This window comes from Aplysia californica, unplaced genomic scaffold, assembly GCF_000002075.1.
Source record: "Aplysia californica isolate F4 #8 unplaced genomic scaffold, AplCal3.0 scaffold00384, whole genome shotgun sequence".
Classification (NCBI taxonomy): Eukaryota; Metazoa; Mollusca; class Gastropoda; order Aplysiida; family Aplysiidae; genus Aplysia; species Aplysia californica.
This window is the reverse complement of record NW_004797654.1, coordinates 303,091-326,542: the sequence shown is the minus strand read 5'-3', so window position 1 is coordinate 326,542 and position 23,452 is coordinate 303,091. Positions and strand designations below refer to the sequence as shown.

At 40.9% G+C, this 23,452-nt stretch overlaps 1 protein-coding gene across 1 annotated transcript; it reads right to left on the bottom strand.

Moving 5' to 3' along the window:
* Nucleotides 1-1,188: 1,188 nt before the first annotated feature.
* Nucleotides 1,189-23,229, bottom strand: LOC101860589 (calponin homology domain-containing protein DDB_G0272472). The gene is made up of 12 exons (XM_005103656.3): nucleotides 23,048-23,229; nucleotides 16,358-16,458; nucleotides 13,562-13,690; nucleotides 12,163-12,233; nucleotides 11,187-11,288; nucleotides 10,648-10,720; nucleotides 9,957-10,053; nucleotides 8,981-9,137; nucleotides 7,205-7,341; nucleotides 6,510-6,652; nucleotides 4,215-4,331; nucleotides 1,189-3,337 (listed from the first exon to the last, which is right to left on the bottom strand). Exons 1-12 carry the CDS (start codon nucleotides 23,097-23,099, stop codon nucleotides 1,571-1,573), a joined length of 2,946 nt encoding a protein of 981 aa, XP_005103713.2. The 5' UTR covers nucleotides 23,100-23,229; the 3' UTR covers nucleotides 1,189-1,570.
* Between the last annotated feature and the right edge of the window lie 223 nt (nucleotides 23,230-23,452).

Genomic DNA, 23,452 nt, shown 5'->3' with positions numbered 1-23,452 from the left:
TTCCTCTACCCATGGAGTCTTGACCGCCGTTCTTTTAATGCATGCCCTAGGACAAGCCAATTCATTAGCTCAAAGTTTTTGTCATCCCTACGACAAGCCCTATCACCAGCTCTACTTTATGCCCCTATAAATACTTGAATTATTCCAGTTCAGACTTAACTGAATAATATCAAAGCTTAAATCCAAAAGCAATAAGTTTTTTTCAAATCTCCCCTTCCATTTCCTATCACTTAATATATATGATATGGAATAATATGCTGAACACAGAGGTAAATCAGTGAACAAAACTAAATGCATACACTTATCAGGTGTCTGTCAGCAGAGTTCAGTAAGGTTGATAATAGCATACAGAATGAGATATGAGAATACGGACCCCGTGCCTTTCACAGCAGCCATATGCTTCTCCATGGGAAGGTAATAAATAAGTAAACTACCATAGAGGCAGATCCCAAGTTTGACTCTGTTTTGGCTCTTTCAACGCCTCATTTTCAGTGACCACAGGGCTCATTTTGACAAATCATATATGACAGTAGGGAGCAGAAGTCAGAGAATTAAACATATGAACAATGACCCCAATTAAAATCTAAAATGAATTACTTCTCAACTTTCGTATTGCAACAATAAAGACATGAGACATAAGTGCAATCAGATGACGATAATAACTATAATAAAAATAGAACTATAATTTAGGGAGCAAACAGTTTGACACCAAAGTCAACAATCTTCACATTTTCCTCAATCAAAAGCAAAACTAACCATTGCATGAATGTACACAACAGATGGATAAATGAATATGGCTGCTGCCCACAGCCACCTCAAAAACTTGCTCACCGCATCATTTACATGGCATCGTGGTGAAATCAAGCGTTCACCACAATAATGAAATCAGAGTAACCGACATTTTCCTGCCCGTCTGGCACTTTTTATCCAATTTATTGTATTGGGCTTAATATGTCCATTCAAAAACATATTTTTTGTATAGATTTTCTGAAAATGTTGATCAAAAGCATATAAGGATAAGATTTAAGTCTGCAGTTACAACCAAGCTCAGGAAGTCATTAAACTTTGGCGGCCATCTTCTCACTAATTTCACCTCTGACACCAGGCAACCCCCATATCTTTCAATCACATATATCTCCACTTCTATTCAAGATAAAAGGGTATTTCTTTCATCAAAGGCAAGGCTAATGAACAGGCTTTAAGATTATACCAATAACTCCATATGCCCAAAACCTGTCAGGCATCTGATTCCACCACGTCGTTCCACATTTGCTCACGTCTCTACTTCTGTGACAGTCTACTTCCATGCATACTTCAGATTATGACCATAATCCAAGCAGGCCATTGTACCTTTTGCTATAATTTCTACTCAGTAACAATCCATTTCCGTGCATAATTCAGCGAATGACAATGCATATAATCCAGGGAGACTCACTGCCTCGTTCGCTCTCGCTTCTATTTCTGTGAGTCAGGGATGGTATAAATCGGCTAATGATGATGCATAATCCAAGCAAGTCCTGTATGCTTCTGATTGAACGAGCTATGAAAGACATTACATTGTGACACGACCTCAAAGACGGGTGGACTCTGTAGACAATCCAGATTCGTCCGCACCCAGGTCTTTGGTAAATACCACACTTGACTCCACCCACCGCTCTGTAGATGACTTATCCACAGGTCCCAGCTTGCTCGTCACCAAGGGTGGCGGCCGCGTGTTGGGATGTGACGGTTGTGGTTGTGGTGTTGGTGGGGTCAAGGTCATTGCCACAGGAGCTACACCTCCTCCAGCTACGATTCGAGACGAGGGATCTCTAGGGGATGTTGTTGTCGCAACGGGTGTGTCAGCAGCTCCCTTTGCGGCTGTGCACAAAGACGATGATGAAGACAGCAGCTGTTGGTGCTGTTGTTCACTGGCTGGAACTGTTGGGGAAGCTGAGCTGGTGGTCAGCTCCTGGGTGACAGAGCTACTGCCAGATGAAAATGTGGACCCTCGTCTTCTGGGGAAAGGAGCTGCAGCAGTGGTTTGATGAGACAAGGGGGGAAACTCTGCACTGTCAAGGGAGAGTGGCGGCTGGCGAGGATAAACAGAACCGCCCGTCGACGCAGAGGCAGGGGTGGGGGCTGAGAGTTTAGGCGCTAAGGCTTGGCGGCGGGCAGCTCTATGTCCACTCGTTCCAAATGACTCGGCAGCCGCAGGTTTTGTTTCTGGTCCTGAACCCGACGAAACGGGGCTAGACAATCTCTGAGCGAGGGTTTTGTGTTTCGGTGGTGGGTGATGCTGCTGTGGCTGTCGTGGTGCGTCGGTGGGCTGCTTTGGTGCCATGCTATACACAGGGCTAGAAAGTCCTTTCCTCAATTTCGCATGCGTCTTACTCGACGAGGGGTCGGCAGGTGACACAACCTGCTGAGGTCTACTATCCAAACTCGACCCTAAAGAAGTCGGGGAGGAGAGCCGCTGGGCTAAGGTCTGATGCTTGCTTGCCCACTGACCACTGGACGTGAGGTCAACACCAGGCGTGTCAGACCACTGCTTTGAGCGCGGACTGCCAAGTGGTGATTGGGCAAGTAAAAAGTTGTCATCCTTGGATTGTGAAGAGTTTACAAAAACATTTGAGGTGGTGGGCGCAAGCGACGGGAAATCTAGAGGGGACGTTAGTGACAGGGTGTTTTGAGTAGAGAGATCAGGAGTGATTGTTGGAGGCGCCGTGGACCATAAGGAAGATGGCCTCTCCACATCACAAGAACTTTGAGACCCACTCAGGTGCTGTTTTTGATGTCGCAGCTTCCAGCTCTCTCTCCTACTCACAGAATGTCCCGCTAATTCTCCGCTCTCCCCTCGACCACGGGCAGGCATGCGGTGCAATGAAGCCTCCGACCAAGTGTTGTGGCGACTGACTCCGGTTGCAGCGGGCCACGACTTCATCAAGTTACAGTCCCCTTCCATCTCCTCTGACGGAGTCACAACAACTGAGGGCTTTGGGCACAATAGCTTTGAATTCTTCTCAGACACACCCTGATCTTCCTCCTCTTTCCCCTCTCCTCCTCTCACTCCTTCAAGATCATCGCTCTGCGGGCTGAGAGTGTCAGAAGTCTCTGAGCCATGACTCCCACCCACAGCTCCCTGTTCAGCCTCGGGATCCTCAACGTTCTGACCATCACCATGACAATCCTTCAACAAATCGGCCATGACCTGCTCACCCGGGTGTGTGTCAGCAGCTCCCTCACAACTCTCCGTCTTGCTGGCCTGTCGCGACAGCTCACAGATGATGCTCTCCGTGGCAGAGACACCAGCATCGCTGGACGATTCATTTGGTTGCTGCTCTCGCTCAAAGAACGCCTGGGAAAATGAGTTTAAGTTTGAATGAAAAGAATGACATTGCCACAATAACAGATAATTAGCAGAGGGGAAGAGTAGGACATCAGAAATAGAGCGAAAAGTAGAAGATACATCTACCAGTGTCGCCCTCCCAATCATCTGTGCTTGAGTAAAGGGTAGCTTTCATTTGCTGAGTGACAAAAGCTCAACCATAATATTGCTCAGCTGTGCCAAGGGAGGCAACTGTTCTAATGGGCAAGCACTTTGGAGCACTATTGTTAATTTTCCTTTATACTCGCACAGTGGCACATTCAGAACAGATTTGTATCTATCATTGTACCATTGTCATTATAGAAAATACTCAAGTCTGTGTAGTTACACCTTTCTTATAGCCAATACTCGCATTCAATGAGCTTGAAGTCAGACCTGCCGAATTCGTTATAAGCAAGTTTTTGTTGTACCAGTCCTTTAAAGCAGGAAAAAAAAAAAAGACACATTGAGACATAACAGAAAAAAAACAATTGGACCTACAACCCCCACACTTGTGAAAAAAAAGTAGGTTTTAGTTTTAGTTTCAGTACAAGTCTTTCAGATCCAGTAACACAATTAGGTCATATAAGTGCAAAAGATTAGAGGCATCAGTAGAAAGTAGCATACAAAGAAAAGGAGGAGAGATGCAGGTACTTTACTAAAGTACAAAATTTACCAGAAACCGCATAAGATTTGATCTGCAGGTAAACACTTGTTTACTTAAAAACTCTTATTTCCAGCAAGAATTTATTTCTTATCCTACAGTCAAAACAAACAAAAAAACAAAACCAGAAAAACCAAAGAGGACCAAAAAAAAAAAAAAGGCCAATCAGAAAGTGTTCACTTTAAGTACAGCAGTCTAACTGACCCTCTTGGCCTTGAGCTTCTCCGTGACTTCCAGAACCTCCTTCATCGTGTGTGGGGCCTCGAGACCAAGGGTCACGAAATCTGCCAGAATCTCAGGAGTGTGCACAATTTTCTTCACCTAGTGGAGTCAAGGTAGAAAAATAGTGTCATTTAGTTGTGAATTCAACAGACAGACCACAGCATCATTCCACAACAGTTTAAAATCGTCCATTTTTTAAGTTAAGAGAAAGAAAAAGAAAGTGCCCAAACCAGTGGTTTACCCAGGATATTTGTGATTTTCTCAAATAAGGACAGAAATAACAAAACAAGATGAAACTATACTCTTCAACATTTTTAACTTCACACATTTGAAAAGAGTCTAGTTCAAAAACTATACATCCCACTACTTTGACATTTTTACACATGTCACAAAACCTCATTGTCGTTCGTGAACTGTACTCACTAGGGTGCACCGGTCTATCGTTTTGACCTTGTGATGCCATTCATGGGGTTTTGATATTTTGTCAAATACTGTGAAAATATGTGGGTAACTTTGAAAACAAAATCGCACGCAAAGTTGGGCTCCTTCCAAATTTTTCAGAACATAAAAAGGGGGCTTTTCTTTATCAATTCATCAAGCTTTGGCTGAATGAATCAAATAAAAATCACATCAGTGAAATGCTTCAGGTGGGCACTCCACTTTTGTTAGTCGCGAGAAGGTTCAACGTGAACGGACACACTGTGTATACCACACGGGATTACATGGCAATGATAGGTTCCTAAAAGGACAGACCCAAGTCAGTGGGACGCAGAAAGACAAAACAGAGGGTGGACATTCATCCTAGCGCAGCGATTGAGAAATCAATTTCAAGCGGCAAACAAAGGCCCAGGATGAGTTGAACAGACTTAGAAATGGCAGTCCGATCTTTGTCATGACCGTTCTTCTTCGTTTGAAAGAGGGGAACCTTCGAACTAGGCGCCTAGTTTGTCGCATAAAACTGCAGCCCCATCACATCCAGCAGAGACTTCACAGAGCACAGCGCCGCGTGTGATAGCATGTCGTAATTGAAATACGTACATGTTTCCAATGAGTCAAATTTCAACTGGAACAGCACTATGTACGGCCCAGAGTCTACAGAAGACCAGAACAAAGTTTACATCCCAGCTTACTTTAAACAAGCAAATAATTTTGGTGAAGGTTTTGTCACGGTGTAGGCTGGTACCAGTGATGTTGACATAACAGCTCAAGGCTAATTCAACCAAGTTCTTGGGCCCAATGTACTTTTCTTTCAAAATCAAGCCCAAGGACAAGCATTCATGAACGATGATGCACCTGCTCATAAGGCTGCAGTGACAAATCAATTTCTCAAAACTAACAACATTCCTCTCCTGCACCCCTGACCGGCCAGGCGTGGTCTGGCACGAATGGCGCGATCTGAAATGTCCGGACATTCACTAAATCTCAATCCAATTGAACACTTGCCGGACATTTCAGATCGCGCCATTCGTGCCAGACCATGCCTGGCCGGGTTCCTTTCTCTGTTAGAACAAGTCTTAATTTAAGGGTGGAATATTAACCCTCAATAGACAATACCTCGATTCATCCGCCCACGCGTCAACGATATGTGAGGAAGTGAACAACACCAGATTTTAATCACACGTTACTGAAACCTGTCACTTTTCATTTAGACCCCTGACAGCCATAAGTTCAAAATTGAAGGTTAAAATTATTCTTAACTTTGCATTCCACATGTTTCCCTTGCTCTAAAATGAATGCACTGTCTTATCGAAATTTTCAGACAGATTTGATAAATATTAGTCAAGATATTGCCTTTAACATGAGGTGTGAAGTTAAAAATGTTAAAGAGTATATGTTATAAGATGCCCTTGATGTGTTAATTCATAAATAACAGCTTTATCTGGAAACTGATTACATTGAATTAAATGATTTTTTTTTTTTTTTCAATTCAGCTTTGGTAAAAGTTTACAGCATCCGCAACTACATTAGATCATATGACATTGCCTTTTTGGTCGACTGTGGAAAGACACTGACAATATGTTGTATAAAGAGGCTGAGGAATATTGGTGCATGGCACAGAAAGACTTTACACTAAAATTGAACTGCAAAGCTCCACTAACATCCCACCAAAAGACAAATCCCACAGCAACCTACCAACAGACAAACTGAGACAGACGGCTGACCAAAAGGCAAAGCCCCACAAACAACTTACCAAATCCCCTCCAAAACAACCCACCAATACAAAATATCCCCCACAAACAACCCACCAAAACACACAAATCCCCACAAACAACCCACCATCGACTGCTTCCGAGATCGGCGGTTCTTCCTGCTCAGCTTGCGGATGCCGACAGAGGAGTAGTCTGGCCCCTCCAGGTCGTCACTTTTCCTGAGCAACACGTACAGCCCATCATCCATCTCCTCCACAAGATCAGGGTCGTCTGAAGGTCAGTAAAAAACTTATAAATCTACTAGCTAGCTTAGTTTTTGTAAGCGTTTTACTTTACTTGCTATACAAATAGGTCATATAAGAGCAGAAGATTCAAAGTGTTACAAGACAGTAATAAAAGAGAGAAGGAGAAAAAGAGATAAGGACAAGAGATGTTTGATACGAAAAAAGGAGCAAACCACATGAAAGCACCCATCAACTACCCACGCTCTAAACTATTATTACTTAGAGGGCATTTCACTTTGAAATGCAGTCCTGCAGGTTCCTCCTGATTCACCTCAGCCTTATTTTCAAAGACTACTAGACTGATGATGTAATATTTGCACAAACAAGACGTCTGTTTTGCACCACCCCCCCCCCCCCCCAACACCTTTTTATCTCTCTCTCTCTCTCTCTCTCTCTCTCTCTCTCTCTCTCTCTCTCTCTCTCTCTCTCTCTCTCTCTCTCTCTCTCTCTCTCTCTCTCTCTCTCTCTTTCTCTCTCTCTCTCTCTCTCTCTCATCCATTCTTCCCTCTCTCTTCCCCTACCTCCCTCCCACACTTACCCTGGCTAGAAGCTGGGGAGAGGCTGTCCAGAGAGCTCTCCTGGCTGCCGGCCGTCAGACGGCCCAGATGGTTCAACAAGGTGGTGCAAGCGTGGAGCTCTGACTCATACGGTAGTCGCTCCATCTCCAGGTCCACTCTGCCAGAAACAAACAATAAAAATCATGTAAATCATTTCATCATCTGTATGCATGTGGTTAGCCTCATCAACATGATAATGTTCACGAAGTTTTTAGAAAGCCGTTTACTGCACTTGCAACACATTAAGGTCAAATAAGTGCCAAAGATTAGAGGTGTTACAAGAGAGTAAAAAACCAAAAAAAAGAAAGAGGAGAGATAAGGACCATACATGCTTGACAGAAAAGAAGGAGCAAACCACACCAGAGCACTTGCGAACCACCAAACCATGCATGCCAGGGTCAGCCAGAGTTGAATGGGATACAGCATTCCAGTACACAGATCGACCGTTTAGTGTAAGATACCATTTGGTATAGTGATACATAACAGCCGTAAGCCGAGTGGCCGAGATGAAGTTACAGCTGAATGGCCAAAATGTCCAAAACAGTCATCTGTACAAATGATCCTTTCTCATTTCCCTCTTGCATTTTTTTCCATACTGTCCAAGGCTTACGTCTGTCCTAGACAATCACTTTTCTCCTCAACAATGGGGGGCCATCTTAGACTATCCTCAAAATGAAGCAAACTCTTCTGCGACTGCATTGGCCTCTTTGGCATCATTGGCCATAGCAGATGCCACACTTCATCATAATCCTTTTTTTTTTTCTATTTCTCTTTTAAAATATTCTCTTTTGCACATGCATTGGTCAACCTCAGACATTGACAGATAAACTCATATAACATATTATTGAAGCGGGCATGGAAAACTGTAAAAATGATCAATTCATCTTTTCATCTTTTCCATCCTTTTTGGTAGGAGACTTAAGAACACAATGGTAAGTTCTGACTTGACCCATACTGGATATCAACAAAACATGTTGCATTCTGACAAAAGGAATTACTTCTCACAATACAGTAAATCCACGAATTGGTAGATTTTTAACTGATGTCAGTTTCTTCAAGTCTGACATACCTGTAACTACTTCATACTAATAAACTGTCCAAACTCAACCTATACATTAGGCATGATGTGGCATCATGGTGAAATCAGGCGCTTGTCAAAATACTATCGAAAAAAAAAAATTCTCTGCCTGTTTGGCAATTTTAATCAATTTTTTGGTTTTGGGCTCAACATCTTTAGAGTGCATGAAAAAATATATTCCTACATGCATTTTACTTTAAAAACATTAATCAAAAGCATGTCAAAATGGAGTTTCCAAGGACACTCAAGCTTAGCAAGTCACCAAACCTTCATGCCCATTTTCTTGCTAATTTTACATCTGATACAAGGCAAACCACATCTCCTTCGATCACAAATATCTCAATTTCCATTCAAGATAGAAGCGCATTTTTTCCAGCAAACACAAGGCTGTACCACTCAACCACCAACTCCTTATGCCCAAAACATGAGGAGCACCTGTTGATTCCATTTACAGGTGCCGAAGCAACCAGCGATGGTAAGTGTACATTCCTTGTACTCTGATATCGCATGTCATGCAGAGTCTGCTTTCTGATAGTGTAACACATACAGTGTCTGTATTAATGAATTTCTATCAATGTGCCAGTGTGTCAAACCGTGCTTAATTTCCTTACTCTCGTTACTGAGAAGTAAGGTCACTTTGTCAACAGACTTCACAAAATACAAACACAAGTTCACTCACTGCTGCTTTAACCGGCCCGCTTGGTAGGCTCTCCTGTCCTCGTCCTTCCGCTTCCAGCTGTCTCGCCGCCTCTGTTCGCGCACACCTTGGTAAGAGTCGCGGTCCCTGCGGTAGATGGCCACCAGCTGGCGGCGGCGCTCATACAGCTCGTCAATCTCTGAGGGAGGAGAGAAAGAAAAGATGAAAGAAATTAAATAAAACAGACTTTTGAGTTTTTTAAGTTTTAGTAGAGGTTTTACGGCGCTAACAACTGCATAAGGTCAAATGAGTGCCAGAAGACTAGAGGCATTACAAGTGATTAACAAACATAAAAAAGAAGAAGGGGAGATAAGAACGATAGATGTTTCATAGGAAAAAAAGAAAACCACACCAGAGCACTCGCCAACCACCTACACTTCTGAGTTTGAATAACGGCAGATAAAGTTTAGTTTTAGTGAGAGTTTTTATTTACGGCAGTTGAAAACACAAACAGGTAAGATAAGAGCCGAAGATTAGAGGTGTTACAAGAGAGTAACAAACACAGAAAGAGGAGGACAGATAAGGACGATAGATGTTTGATAGGTAAGAAGGAGCACACCACACCAGAGCACCCACCAAACACCAACAGAAAAAAGTAGGACAGTTTGAGTACAGTGAAGGACATCAACAGCGTGATGGTTCTTTAGCAGACAGAAAAATTGAGACAAGAATATTTTGAGGTTAACTACAGAGAATCACATCGACACAAATTACCATTTAGTTTAGGGAACGTAGGGCAAACAGAAACAACACACAGGGGAAAAAAAAAAGAAACAAGACATACCATAGGCACTCTCTGACCACCCAAAATGGACAAAAACAACAGAGGAAAAGAATAGGAGCAGGACCTACCATTGGCATTGTATGTCCAACCAACCAACCATGATGAGGAAAAAAACAAAAATACTATTATCATCAACTTATGTGAGCCCAGCACCCAAATCTCTCGATCTCTCACCTTGTTTGAGCGTACTGAACGAAGACTTAGCCGCAGAGCTGTTCATCCTCAACTTGTTCTCGTGTTCTTTGATTTCACTCACAGCTCGAAAGTATTTCTACCGGGAGCAACAAAAAGATTTCTAACATTAATAACAATAATAATAATAATAATAATGAAGATTATTTTAAGCACTTATTAGTATGTACACATAGCTCTAGGTGCTTTACGCAGTTTGATACTTTATACAGTTATAAGAGTGAATGAAACACAAAACTAAAATGTGGACCTCAATCTCCATTAAGAAGTAGAAAATATCAGTAGCCTTAGAAAATAATCCTCCTCAGAACCCAGCAGAAATTTAATTTCCCCTCCTTCTAGGAAAATTCAAACAAAACTATAGAAACAACACGAAAATTAGGAACAGGTGCTGAAGCAACCAGCGATGGTAAGAGTACATTCCTAGTACTCTGATATCGCATGTCATGCAGAGTTATGTTTTCTGATATTAAGGGTCTGTATTAACGAATTTCTATCAATGTACAAGTGTGTCAAACCGTGCTTAATTTCCTTACCCTTCTCGGTAGTGCATGTGTTTGCGTTCCTATGTTTTACAGTAATGCATGTTGAGCATCTCGTCAAAATGAAAATGGGCAATATAAAAGCAATTTATTTATTATTAAATTTTCCAACAAACAAAAGCATAACTTACATCTCGTTCCTCCCTCATCTTCCGCTGCTTGTCCCGTAGGGCTCCGATCTCCTGACGTACACTCTGATACTGACTGAAAGACAATAAGAGAACAAAGAGATTTTAGAGAGACAGTTGAAAAGGGACACATGAATTAGTCACAGGTTAAATGTCTATTTCAAAGGCATGAAATAGTGTTATTTTTCACTGCCAACAGGAAAAAAAAAATTTTTAAGAGAAAAGAAGAGAATTACTCGGTAGGAGATTGCAAGACCACTATACAAAATAACAACAAAATATTACTTAAGAAAAGAAGAATTACCAAAAACAAACCATAAAAAAAATCTATCTAGAAAAGAAAGATACAAAAAGGGTAGATACCTACGAGGAAAACAAAACTGACTTTACTGATATTTTGAATTAGACAGGAAAATCTTTGTTCTACATTTCATGACCTTTAAAGACACGAGTGTCCTTTCAAAACACTCTCTCTCTCTCTCTCTCTCTCTCTCTCTCTCTCTCTCTCTCTCTCTCTCATTTTCCCTCCTTTAAACACATACACAAGGGTCCTCTTTGATCTCTTGAGCCGGTCTATCTCTGACACAATTTTCTTCTCTTCTGACAGTTTGAATCTCTGAGCGTTCAGGTTCCACTCTAGGCGACTGAGGAAGGAGGCACATTATTATGTTAGTTTCGTAGAACACAAATATTTGATTAGAAACTTTTTTTTAAAATAGCAAAACGTTTGGTTTTTTTCAAAACACAAATAAATCAAAGAAACTTTATATTAGAATTATGTTTCTTTGTTAAAAAAAATAATAAGTGAGGCACGGTGAAATCAGGTGCTCGACAAAATAGTTAAATCACGGAAACTGGCATTTTTCTGGCCAAGGCCAATATATTTTTTTATTTTCTTTTTTTGGTTCAATAACTTTCATGTCCATTTAATAACAGATTAATGTGTGAATTTTACAGAAAAACATTGATTTAAGGCACAAAAATTGTAAATTTTCATTTTCATTTTCCAAGGACTCAAGCTATGGAAGTCACCAAACTTTGGCACCTATTTTCTCACTTATTTTGCCTCTGAAACCAGGCTACCCTCACATGCTTCAAAGGCAAATATATCGACTTCTGTTCAACATATTTTAACTACTTCATACTAATAAACAGCACAATAAGTAAAAGACTGAAAAAAGAGATAAATATGACATGACGACTGAGCTATGGAAAAAAGGCAAACAGATAGAAAGACAATCAAGTTTGGGGCCATTGTTCATCATGTGGCCACTAAAAATATGTTGCAGTCCACCCAAAAGATACTAAACAATCTATATATGACGACAAATGTTTGATAAAAAAAAGAAGAAGCAAACCATACAGAAGCACCCGACAACCATCCACTGCTGTAAATCTCTTTCGAAAGCAAACATAACAGATTCATCAACCCAAACAAACAAGAATACAGAGGCCCAAACGCTACACCATCAAGCAGATGTTAAACAATTCAATCAATAGTGGTAAAGTAAAACTCACTGGATGGCGGCGTTGATCTTGTCCTCACTACGGTATGAAAGGTACGACTCAAGCTTGGTCTGTTGCTTCATCTGTCAAACGAAAAGAGGCAAAGATACTTTTTTTTAAAGCCTGTGTTTTAAATTCTTCACTATAACTACTGTTTCTTATTCGTGTCTGAAGTTTAAAAAAATGTTTTTCTTTTAAATATACATTTTTTTATACCCCTTCGACACAATTTAGATCATTTAGAAAGCCAAATTTCACACTACCTGTTAGGATTCCCAGCAGAAAGCCCATGATGCTCGGTAAAAATCCTTCCCACCCGGAAGCAAACTCAAGCCTCCTGTATCCAACAGCAACGTGTTTAACTGCTACAGTATAAAAATCGGAGGTGAGAACACTCCATACAAGTCACCTATACTAACAGTCCCTTTCTCGTAACAATAAGTTAGTGGGCAAGGAATTAAGCCTGTAGCTTGTGCAAAATTTTCCTATACAAATTATCCCCATTAACAGCAATCTTTTCTTTTAACGGCAAACTTTGTTGCCACTAATTGTTCAACAAAAACTCTTTTGAGGATCCATGAACAGGGTGAACAATAAGAATGGTCTGTAATTTGTATCAATCTTCTCTTGTTTATCTGTACAACACCAGCTCCGGCTAGAAATACACTTCCGCTACTACTGAATCTCAGTTCACACCCCCTCGCCAAGAAGAGCCATATTCCTCCAAAAGTCTCCTTGCTGGGGGTGGGGGGAAGGGTACTGTGCTTAGCAACTGTGCATAACATTATTCACCTTGTGATCAAGCATCAGTTCATTTCAATGCTGAAGCTGCCTAGGTTGTCACTTTCTAATGTGACAATACTATCACATCCTTTGAATACGTGTATGTGTGTGTGCCTGTGTGTGTGTGTTATGTGTGTGTGCCTGTGTGTGTGTGTTATGTGTGTGAGTGTGTGTGTGGGTACACATGTGAGTGAGTGTTTGTGTGTGTGTGTGTGTGTGTGTGTGTCTGTGTGTGTGTGTGTGTGTGTGAGTGTTTGTGTGTGTGTGTCTGTGTGTGTGTGTGTGTGTGTGTGTGTGTGTGTGTGTGTGTGTGTGTGTGTGTGTGTGTGTGTGTGTGTGTGTGTGTGTGTGTGTGTGTGTGTGCGCAAGGGTGGGGGTGAGTGTGTGTGAATGTATGTGCGCATGCTTGCATGTGTGTGTGCTTGTGTGTGTCTGAAGGAAGAGAACGAGTGGGTGGGGGATTATCCACCCTTTGAAAATTCAGTTAGCTGCAGCCTCAGCCTAACAGCAGCCAAATCCTGCTTCCCAAAGGAGTCCCCGTTCAGCTGACACCACTACTGAACATTAAGATTTGGTTAACACCCTAAAATAGTCTACAGCTTCAGTTCTGCAGATTTTGTTATTATACCTTCTCTGGAATGTCCTTGTTGACCTTGTCCAGCTCCGCATCAATCTGTCTGCGGTTGGCAATGGCCTCACCCTTCTTCTCCTTCAGCGTCTTCAGCTGCTGGGAGATGCTGACATTGCCGCCGGATTTCTTTCAACGTGGTTAAGACAAAACCCAAATATATTTTATTTCATTCGAGAGAAGCATGCCAGTACAACAATGGTCTTTTGAGGCATGCACAGTGTGTGGATCAGGGATGATTCGGGAGGGGGGAGGTGAGGGGGCAAAATAAGTAGACAGAAACAATACAGAGAAAGAAAAAGTTGAACCTCTCAGAGGTACCCTCCAACCACCCACAACCCACATGTGTCTCTTTGTTTTAGTAAGAGTTAACAGCACTTGCAAAACAAAAAGGTCACATTTATATTATAAATGCCGAAGATCAGAAGTGTTACAAGAGAGTAACAAACACAAAAAAAGGTTAGTTTAGTTTTAGTAGAGGTTTTACGGCGCTCGCAACTGCATAAGGTCATATAAGCGCCAGAAGATTAGAGGTGTTACAAGAAAGTAACAAACATAAAAAAGAAGAAGGGGAGATAAGGACAATAGATGTTTGATAGGAAAGAAGAAGCGAACCACACCAGAGGTGCCCTCCAACCACACCCAACCCACATACAAGAAGAGGTTGGTCAATTATAAAAGTTGAGTAAAGAAAAGCACATTAACAATCCCTTGATGCAGTAAAAAAAAAAAGTAAGACAGAGGGACAGAAACAATAATGGGGAAGAAGAGAAGCAGGGCCTATCACAAACACCTTCCAACAACCCACATTCTGTTTGGAAATAATGTAAACTGTATCTTTGAGTTTGTTTTAGTAAGCGTTTTACAGCACACACAACACAATATGGTCATAAAAGTGCCAAAGATTACAGGTGTTACGAGAGAGTAACAAAAACTAAAAAGGAAGGGACATAAGGACGATAGATGTTTGATGGGAAAGAAGTCCAGGAACAAACCACACCAGAGCACCCACCAACTGCCCACAAGAAGATATTGCACAATATGGTCATGAGTACTGAAGATAAAGGTGTTGTTACAAGAGAGAGTAACAAACACAAAATAGGAGCAGAGATAGGGACAATATATGTTTGACATGAAAGAAGGAGCAAACCACACCAGAGCACCCGCCAACCACCAACAAAGCAAGACAGACAGGCAAAAGCAACAAAGGGAAATAAAAGAAGTGGGACCTACTGGTGGCACCCTAAAACCACACAAGTTAAGACAAAATTCATGCTGAATAGAAGTAACAAGAAAAGACCATAATGAAAATTCCATCAAACCCTACGACCATAAGAAAATAGATGAAGATCTGAGGAATTTGTCCTTGAACAGACAATAAAACTTGACCCAAAAAAAACAGAACTAATTTAAAGTATGAACCAGGGAGGCAAATACCATATGAGACGATTCAATGGCTGTCTCTTCAACCATTGTATCTATGGAAAGCACACAGCTCTTATCAGTCATCTCAACAGCAGAAGGACAAGAAGTCATGGTAGCCATTTAAACAAAAGTAGTAATCCTCTTGTTCACTGAAATTGTAATCTCACAACTTCACAACTGACGTTTCCTTTCCCTGACTGTGACATCGTTAAACTGAAGGGACGAAGACGTACAGATAAGGGACAGAGTGAAAGCTGAGACAGTGCACTGGTAGAAACATATCCCAGGGTCGGTCAAAGTGCTCATGATGTCACAGAGATCAAGGGGTCATAAAGATGGAAGGAATAGACAGAAGGTGCAACTTCAACCAGACACCTGTTACCTAAGGCAAGGAAAGGTGAAATCGAACCAATATTTTATTAGAAAAACAATTTGGAAACATGTGGGTCTTGTTACACATTTCTCACTTCTTTGTTATTTCCAAAGATGTCAAAAAAAAACGACAAAACAGGTCAGTTTTTAGCCACCGAACTGCATCTCCAGAGCAGCTTATAGAGAGTAGCCACCGAACTGCATCTCCAGAGCAGCTTATAGAGAGTAGCCACCAACTATATTGGAACAGAACAATTCAAAATGACACAGGGACTGGTAGTTCTCACAATGTGTTGTGATACTCCTAACAAAGTATTGGTGTGGGCAGCATTTGAAAAACTGACTACGGTCATGCATCAAAATCACTGTGCATTTTTTTTTCTCTACTAATAACACAATATTATCGGTCCAAATGAAAGTACAACAACCCTCTCGAAAAAGTTCTAATTCCTCTTATCCTTTTCTTCATTCTGAGGGGTTAACCAATGCTACTTTCCTTATCAGGAAGAATCCACAGGTTCATAAAAGATAAGATGACAGGTAGGTAAGAAACACTACCACAGCTGTGTGTGAAAGAGAAAGTGGCTATAACATGGTCACAGAGGATGAAGATAATATGAATGGACAACAGTCACACCTAAGTGTGGCTTTGGAATGGATCCTCACAGAAAAGAAAACTAAAAGCAGCCAACACCAGGTTTTTGCGAGGACACAGTCTGTGGTAAGCCAGCATAATAACTGCATTATTTCACCAGAACTCCAGGAACAGAGAATGAAACTACAAACACACCACATTACAGACTCTGTCCACATAAGACCACCCTTTAATGTATTATAGTTAGTTATAGTAGAGGGTTTTACGGCGCTCGCAACTGTATTGCCAAATTTTGACAGACAACAAAAGTTGGCGGGTTTTTTTCTTGGGACAGCAACAATATTCCCAAATTATGATAGATTAAATTGTTTCTTAATTTTTAATCTGAGCAAGATAGAGGATACGACTTTCTCCAGCTGAGTCTCTCGCTCCTTGATACGTAACTGGAGGTCCTCCATCTCATCGTCAAACTTCTTTTTGTTGGGCGGCCGCACCTTCTGGGGGTCTGAGGACACAGAACGTGACAATCAGTGGCAGCTGCCTCAGTGCAATAGTTGCACAGTACTGTCCACTTAAACAGCAACCCAAGAAAGAGCAACCACCAACTAACGGCAACCCAAGCTTGCGTAATGGAATATTTCCTATTCAAATAAGCCCCTCTAACTATATTTCCCTCTAACAGCAACCTTCGTTGGATATAGACAATCCATCAGTTAGAAGCATTGTCTGCCTAACAGCAACCTTCGTTGGATATAGACAATCCATCAGTTAGAAGCATTGTCTGCCTAACAGCAACCTTCGTTGGATATAGACAATCCATCAGTTAGAAGCATTGTCTGCCTAACAGCAACCTTCGTTGGATATAGACAATCCATCAGTTAGAAGCATTGTCTGCCTAACAGCAACCTTCGTTGGATATAGACAATCCATCAGTTAGAAGCATTGTCTGCCTAACAGCAACCAAGTCCAGCTTCCCAAGGGGATTATTGTTAGGCAGACACCACTGTCATTGTTTTGCATCCTCACTGACACAGTTTTGATTAATCTAAGGGGCAAGTTGCTGTTAAGCATGCATGCTGTAAGGGATATACAGCATCCTAGGAAACAGATGGAAAAACTCAACAAATCAACTTTCCCCTTAAGGAATCGAACTCCTGTCTTTTTTGCATGTAACAGTGAAGTGCCTAACCATTACACCACAAATGCTGCTGGTAGTGGCTTTGTTTAAGTTAAGAGGGGTGCATCAACATTGTGCATAGAAAAAGTAAGACAAACAGAAATAACAAAAGGAAAGAAAAGTCATGGTGGGTGGGAGTTAACAAAAATAAACCCCAAAAAAAGTAGAAACAGGATCAGCACCGAAATTATTTCCCAGTTTTTTTCACTCACAGCACTTATTTACACTTACATATTATATGCAACACAAAACACAACATTATTGACATCAATCAATTAATGTGCACTCCTGCCAAGCGCAAAAGAATGTGAATAATAGAAAGTTGGTAGTAAGTGCACAGAAACTTGGAGAATAATGCGATCAGAAGAGTTACCCTGAAATGAGAACAAGCTCTAGAGTCCTGCAATTTTACTTGAAGGAGCAACCTTCCCTCACGATTAGACACCATACCACTAAAAACTGATTGTGGTTTGCATAAACTTTGATACAATTTAGACTATGTGGCGTCGGTGGCTTAGTGGTTAGGTTCTCGGACTCGCAACCGTAAGGTTGTGGGTCCGAATCCCTTCAAGGGCCCGACGTTGTGTCCTTGGGAAAGGCACTTCACACGAATTTTCCTCACTTCACCCAGGTGGGAATGAGTACCCGGCTATAGACAGCGAAAGATCTTGTCAGTTTGTTAGTGTTTGAGCGCTTAATCGGCTGCTTGCACTGTATGCTTCCCGGGAAGCTGAGACTGTTTCGGAGTGTTCTATGGTCTGCTGGGGTAATAATATAGTGTAAAGCGCATAGAGCCTGCTGATGAGCGGGGATATGCGCTATACAAATGCTATCTATTATTATTATTTATGTAGAAAGTAGGCTCTGCAACAAATTATGTATTCCTGTAAAGGCATCATGTCGAGAAACCATATGGCAGGGAAGATGGAGCTGATCAAAAGCAGAGCAAGTGTGTTATGCAAAGAGAGGCAACAGCGTCGTACAGTAGATTCAGGATGTTAACTTCACAACCCAGCTGTTGGAACACTTATAAGTTTGTTTGGTTTTTTTCTTCAAGAGTATTTTCAAATAAATCAAGAACCTTTGATGCCCACTCACTCAGTCCTGACACAGACTACAGATTGAAACAAAGTGCCCTTCAACATCAAAACAACTGAACTGAGCTGAAAAGAGCCTGAAAATTCTCCCAAACAAAACCACCCCGACTAAACAAACAGGGATTTTTCTTATATCACCTGACTTGGCCTCAAGCTAGCAAACCTCGTGCCAGTGAAGAAGAATTAGTTGATCACCAAAATAAGCCTTAAAAACATCCAAAAAGTAGACAGCTTGGGGAGGCAATGGAAAGAGATCTTTAATTCTTCACTTCTTAAAGGAAGAATACTTCACTCTATGACACTGGATATTGCAATTTTATTTTAATAACACTAACCAGTTATCTAGAACACAGTAACATAACAGCAGGTCACCTTTGTTGGAGACTCAACCTTTGACCCTTAAAGAGGGGAATAAGAAACAACTTCACAAAAGGCAGGCTCACCTCTTTGTAAACTGATGGGAAGATCACCTTTACTACAAAGGCTGTCACATAACAATACTGAAGTTAGTTCAGTAAATCAGTAAATCCTAGGGCTGAAAAAGGTCTGAGGTGGCCCTTTTGTTATCACAAATTTCCATACAATATTGTAGGGGCCTATATTTTTTATCACAACACTTTCAATGATGAATAACTGAACTTGCACAAACCATAAAATCAGCACCAAAAAAACTACTCCCTTCCAATCAGCCCTTCACAACACAATTTTACTAACATGAAATCCATATTATGTTGATCACATTTTAAACTCTTGACCAGAACATTCTGATGTCGTATAAATCGAAAGGTGACTTTTATCTTTTACACACATTAGAAAACCTGAACTTTCCGTCAATAACTAAAGCTGCACTCCCTAAAGTCGATAGGAATTTCTATTTTCAAACCAGCCCAGTTCAAAAGCTGAGTGAATATCTGGGCCTTGGACCCCCCTGACAACAACTGGTGGGAGAAACCTTTCAAAGTCTACTAACTGCCTGTGGCTTAGTAAAGGATCTGGCTGAGCCAGTCCATTCAAACTAGGTCAAGTGCAAAAGTATCCCAGGACTTTGACCTGGTTTTTCCCCAGGCCCATATGCATCAATGCTGACCTGTCACAGGGTGTGATGCAAGAATATAAAGCTACCTTGCATCAGACACTACTGTTATCCAGGAAGAAGAGATCTTTTGAGGAAAAAATTATACAAAATCAATACACTTGGGAGATAAAATCCTTTGTGACACTTTTCATCTTACTGAATTGCACCATTCTCACTATTCAGTCGTGATGATATTTTATAGCACTTTTCAGTTTTAAGCAAACTATGTAATGCAAGCTGTGTGTCCAGTTGTGGTTCTATAGATCTATTCTTTTTTTTATGCATGCATTTAATAGCAAAGACAGAATCATTAGCAATTTTTAAAAGTCTTAGATGTTCTCCCATCATCCATCTGTACAAGTTTTCAAAATGTATATTTCTTTATTATTGATCTACCTTCAATTCTTTTGCCTTCTGTTTTTCCAGTGAGACCAAGATGTTTAAGACATTTCTGTAAATTCGAAAGACAGGACTTAAAACTGCATTTTTATCTCTTCCTGATCATATTTAACAATAATTTTCAGGATTTAAAGTATTGTATTGGAAGTATCTTTCACAAGCTATTGACAGTTGCAGTATGCATTACAAGGGTTACAAATGGTGATGGTGATGAGAAAAATATATTTTGAGGGAAAAAAATTACATTCATCAAACACGAGAAAGCAAATCAGCTTGCTATATTATCATAGGCCAAGAACATAATCCATAAATTTCTGAATGTGCAGCTTTTTATTTGAAAGCAATATTCCAATTTTTGTTAGATTTATGATATTTATATATGGAGTCCGGTTACATCATTTTGTGGGTGCAAGACCACAAGAACTAATTCACCCATTTTTCGCCAAACCAGGGCTCCCCTTTACGCACAAATGTACGTATATTACGCATTAAACCTGCAGATTACACCCCTTTAAGTTTTGGTTGGGCGTGATTTTTACTATTTATAATTTCATTTCAGGGGTTTGCATACACTTTAAAACGTAGGTGGTGTGTGTGCGTCTGGCAAGCATCATTTTCCCCCTTCTCTATCCAAAGCCTAATCAATGATTTGACAACATATTCACACACATGCACGACAGTCACCTTCTGTGTCACAGATGGCGACTAGTTGACCTACTTATCAGCTGCGCGCAGTTTCCGGAAACACCGGCTGGCTTTAGCACAGAAGCTCCGCCCGCCGCCCACATTCTAGTGGCTCACATTTGCCGGCGTCGTGCCTTGAGTTTACCCCTGCCGTGAGATACCCCCATCCTTCTTTAACACACTAGATTTAACTTAAACATGAATTATCCGCCATCGAAAGTGTGTAAAGACTGGAATGTGAACCTTGGGATGGCTCTGAAGAATAATGAATCAGTTATTTTCCAAACCTGCCACTCATCCCTGCCCTAAATCTTATGCATCCCAATTTTGATAGCGCGTCTCCTGATTTTTTTGGGGGGGGTTTTTTGTTCCGCCTGTTGCGCCGGATTTTTCTACAATCTTATTCTGCCTTCTTTTCTGACGGTGGAAGCACTCGTTAAACTTTTTGTCAGCAGAAACTCGGAGCAGTATTTTCCAAAATGTCTATGTCAAATTTGATAAAAGTTATGTTGTATCTTTGCTCACACACGTGTTATTTCAACAATAATGGAAGTTGTATTGATTTGGCATTCAGACTTAAGACATTCTCAAGATCTACTTTCGCCAAAACATGCTTTGCCGGAGTTCTGGTTAGTTGAGTCCGTCATCAAGACCCGTCAGTAAAACTGTTTCAATCGAGCGTTTGCACCACGTGACATGACTTCGGAGGGTGAGTTCCGCAAGTGTCGGGGATTGTCTGTTGACCAGGTCAGTTTAAGTTCATGCGTACCGGCTGTAAGCGTCTTTCGGGACTTAGTCGGGGGGGGGGGGGGGGGGGGGGGGGCGGGCGTGTAAAAAGCTTGGACTAGGAGACCGTGACGTGATGATTCAGGGTTAAAAAAAATATTGATAAAAAACACACAGGCACGCTGGAGCACGCTCACACACACACATACACCACACACACGCGAGCGCACAGAGGGAAACATGGGGATATAATAATGGACACCCCAGGAAATTTTTAATGTCAGCTTGGCAGTAACCTACGTGATTTGTCGTTGATCCCGAATTTTTTCACCAAGTCCCAATTTTTTTTTCCACTGAGATCCTGACTTTTAGATTTCATAGAACGGCAGGCCTATTTTTCTTGGAGTATTATAGTCGGAGTTGACCACTTTTGGTTTGTCAACTTTATTTTATTTTTGATAGACCCAACTGCTCAACCACCACCACTCTTCCCCCCTCCAAAAGGACACAACTCTAATAATTCTTGTCAATATTACTACTCATTTCTTAAGTTAATTAAAAATAGTTAGCATTCAATCATAGTCAAAGTCCCTTTTTGTGTGTCTGTGAGAATGTGCGTGTGAGTTAAATGTTTGCAAGCAAAAAATCTTACTATAAAATTATGAGATATTGACTTTTACCCTCTAAGTTTCTAAAACAAGGGAAGATGTAAAATAGTAAACCAAAGGGTGAAGGAACCTCTTTAGTTGGCCTGACAAGGGGAGCCCTGCAAATCCACGTTTTGACAAAGTGAAACCAGATGTTTTTGTTTAAAACAAAACAAAACTGAGGCACCCTATCATTACCGATATTGGCAAAGCATCCGCAAGGGGTGTGGACTCGAGCCGATATATATCGGCAATACGTCCGAAAAAAGTTGAGTATTATATAGTTCTTCCAAACTGAGAACCCTGACACTTTTTGCCTGACAGTGACGATTCGGACACGAACAGAGATGAACATGATGCTGTGGAGCATCAGCCCTGACACCCCCCCCCAGGGTCATGCCCGCTAACCTCAGCCCTGATCCCTCTCGGGTCAGTTCCGGTAAAACAAGGGGGTGAGAATAGCGAGACATGGGTTATTTTCACCCAGGGTGAGAATAAATGGAAGTGGTTAAAGTTTTTTATGGCAAATTATGGCAAAGGCTCATGATATAGATTTCTTCTATATCTAGATCTAATATCTAGATCTTGATATAATCTAGAAGAATGTAGATCTAGATCGAGATCTAGATTTCAGATCAAAATTTAAACTTTTGAACTTGTTTGATCCTCTCACCATTGAATAACATGCTCAGTGTAATACAATTTACTTTTTTTTTTATTTGTTAGAGAAATCATCATGCACTCTCTGCTTTCTTGTCAACTCTGCAAAAAATTTAAGTAAAGACTTCTGAACTACTATCATGGTCTGCAACCATGTCAGAACAAGTTGCTTTACTTCAAGAAAACGTATCTAAATTAACACTGACATAAAAGAAACCAAAATCATTTTCTAACAATGCAATTGCTCACCTGGTTTAGAATCTAGATTTAGATCTAGATCTAGATCTAGATCTAGTCAAGAAGATTACTAAGACTTCTGAATCTGACTGCTGTGATGACTCAAGAAACTCAAACAAAAATAAAAAAGTATGTAGAAATTAGAATTATAACTGGCCAAATGAATTATATGGAGTGAAGCAGCAGCCTCTTTGTATTTTTGGGCATGCAGAAGAAGTAAAAATTATCCATGTTTCGCATCTGCCCACTTTGAAGATCGAGCTCGCACCAATAACCAATAACCCAGCTACTGCAACAAAAGCAGGAACCTCACTCTCAAGCGCACCGACAAACAAACAAGTTCGTTGTCCTAGTTTCGTTTGCATTCCCCGAATTCTGCAAGTCGCACTCACCATTTTCTCGGAGTGCATTATCTCCATCGTCCTCTCCTTGATTCTCACACATCTTGCTGACAGCTCAGAGGATTGCAACTTCCAACATAAGTAATATTAAAGCATGTTTTTTTGCACAGCATGAATGCATGAATGTCAGGAAACCTTTGTTGGAATGACCACCATTGCAGCCATTTTGTTCAATATTGTCACGTGATACCTGCGTCAGCAAAATATAAACAACTGCCTGGAAACGAGTCAAAACTGATGCGAAATTCAGCCAAATTTTTAAATGTACAAAAACTGGTAGTTCGTTTGGGGTTATGCTGATCAAGCGTAAGTGATAAGACGTGGCTTTAGTAATTTGGGAAACTCTAGTCTAAGAAAATATTTGGACGTGCTGAAATCAAGATAGATCAATTAAAG

Excerpts from the sequence above, each read along its gene's own strand:
- LOC101860589 (XM_005103656.3), bottom strand. The coding sequence starts at position 23,099 with ATGTGTGAGAATCAAGGAGAGGACGATGGAGATAATGCACTCCGAGAA. Across the intron at positions 16,459-23,047 it reads TAATGCACTCCGAGAAAATG|ACCCCCAGAAGGTGCGGCCG; the intron begins GTGAGTGCGACT and ends CTGTGTCCTCAG. Across the intron at positions 10,054-10,647 it reads AGATGAGGGAGGAACGAGAT|AAATACTTTCGAGCTGTGAG; the intron begins GTAAGTTATGCT and ends TGCTCCCGGTAG.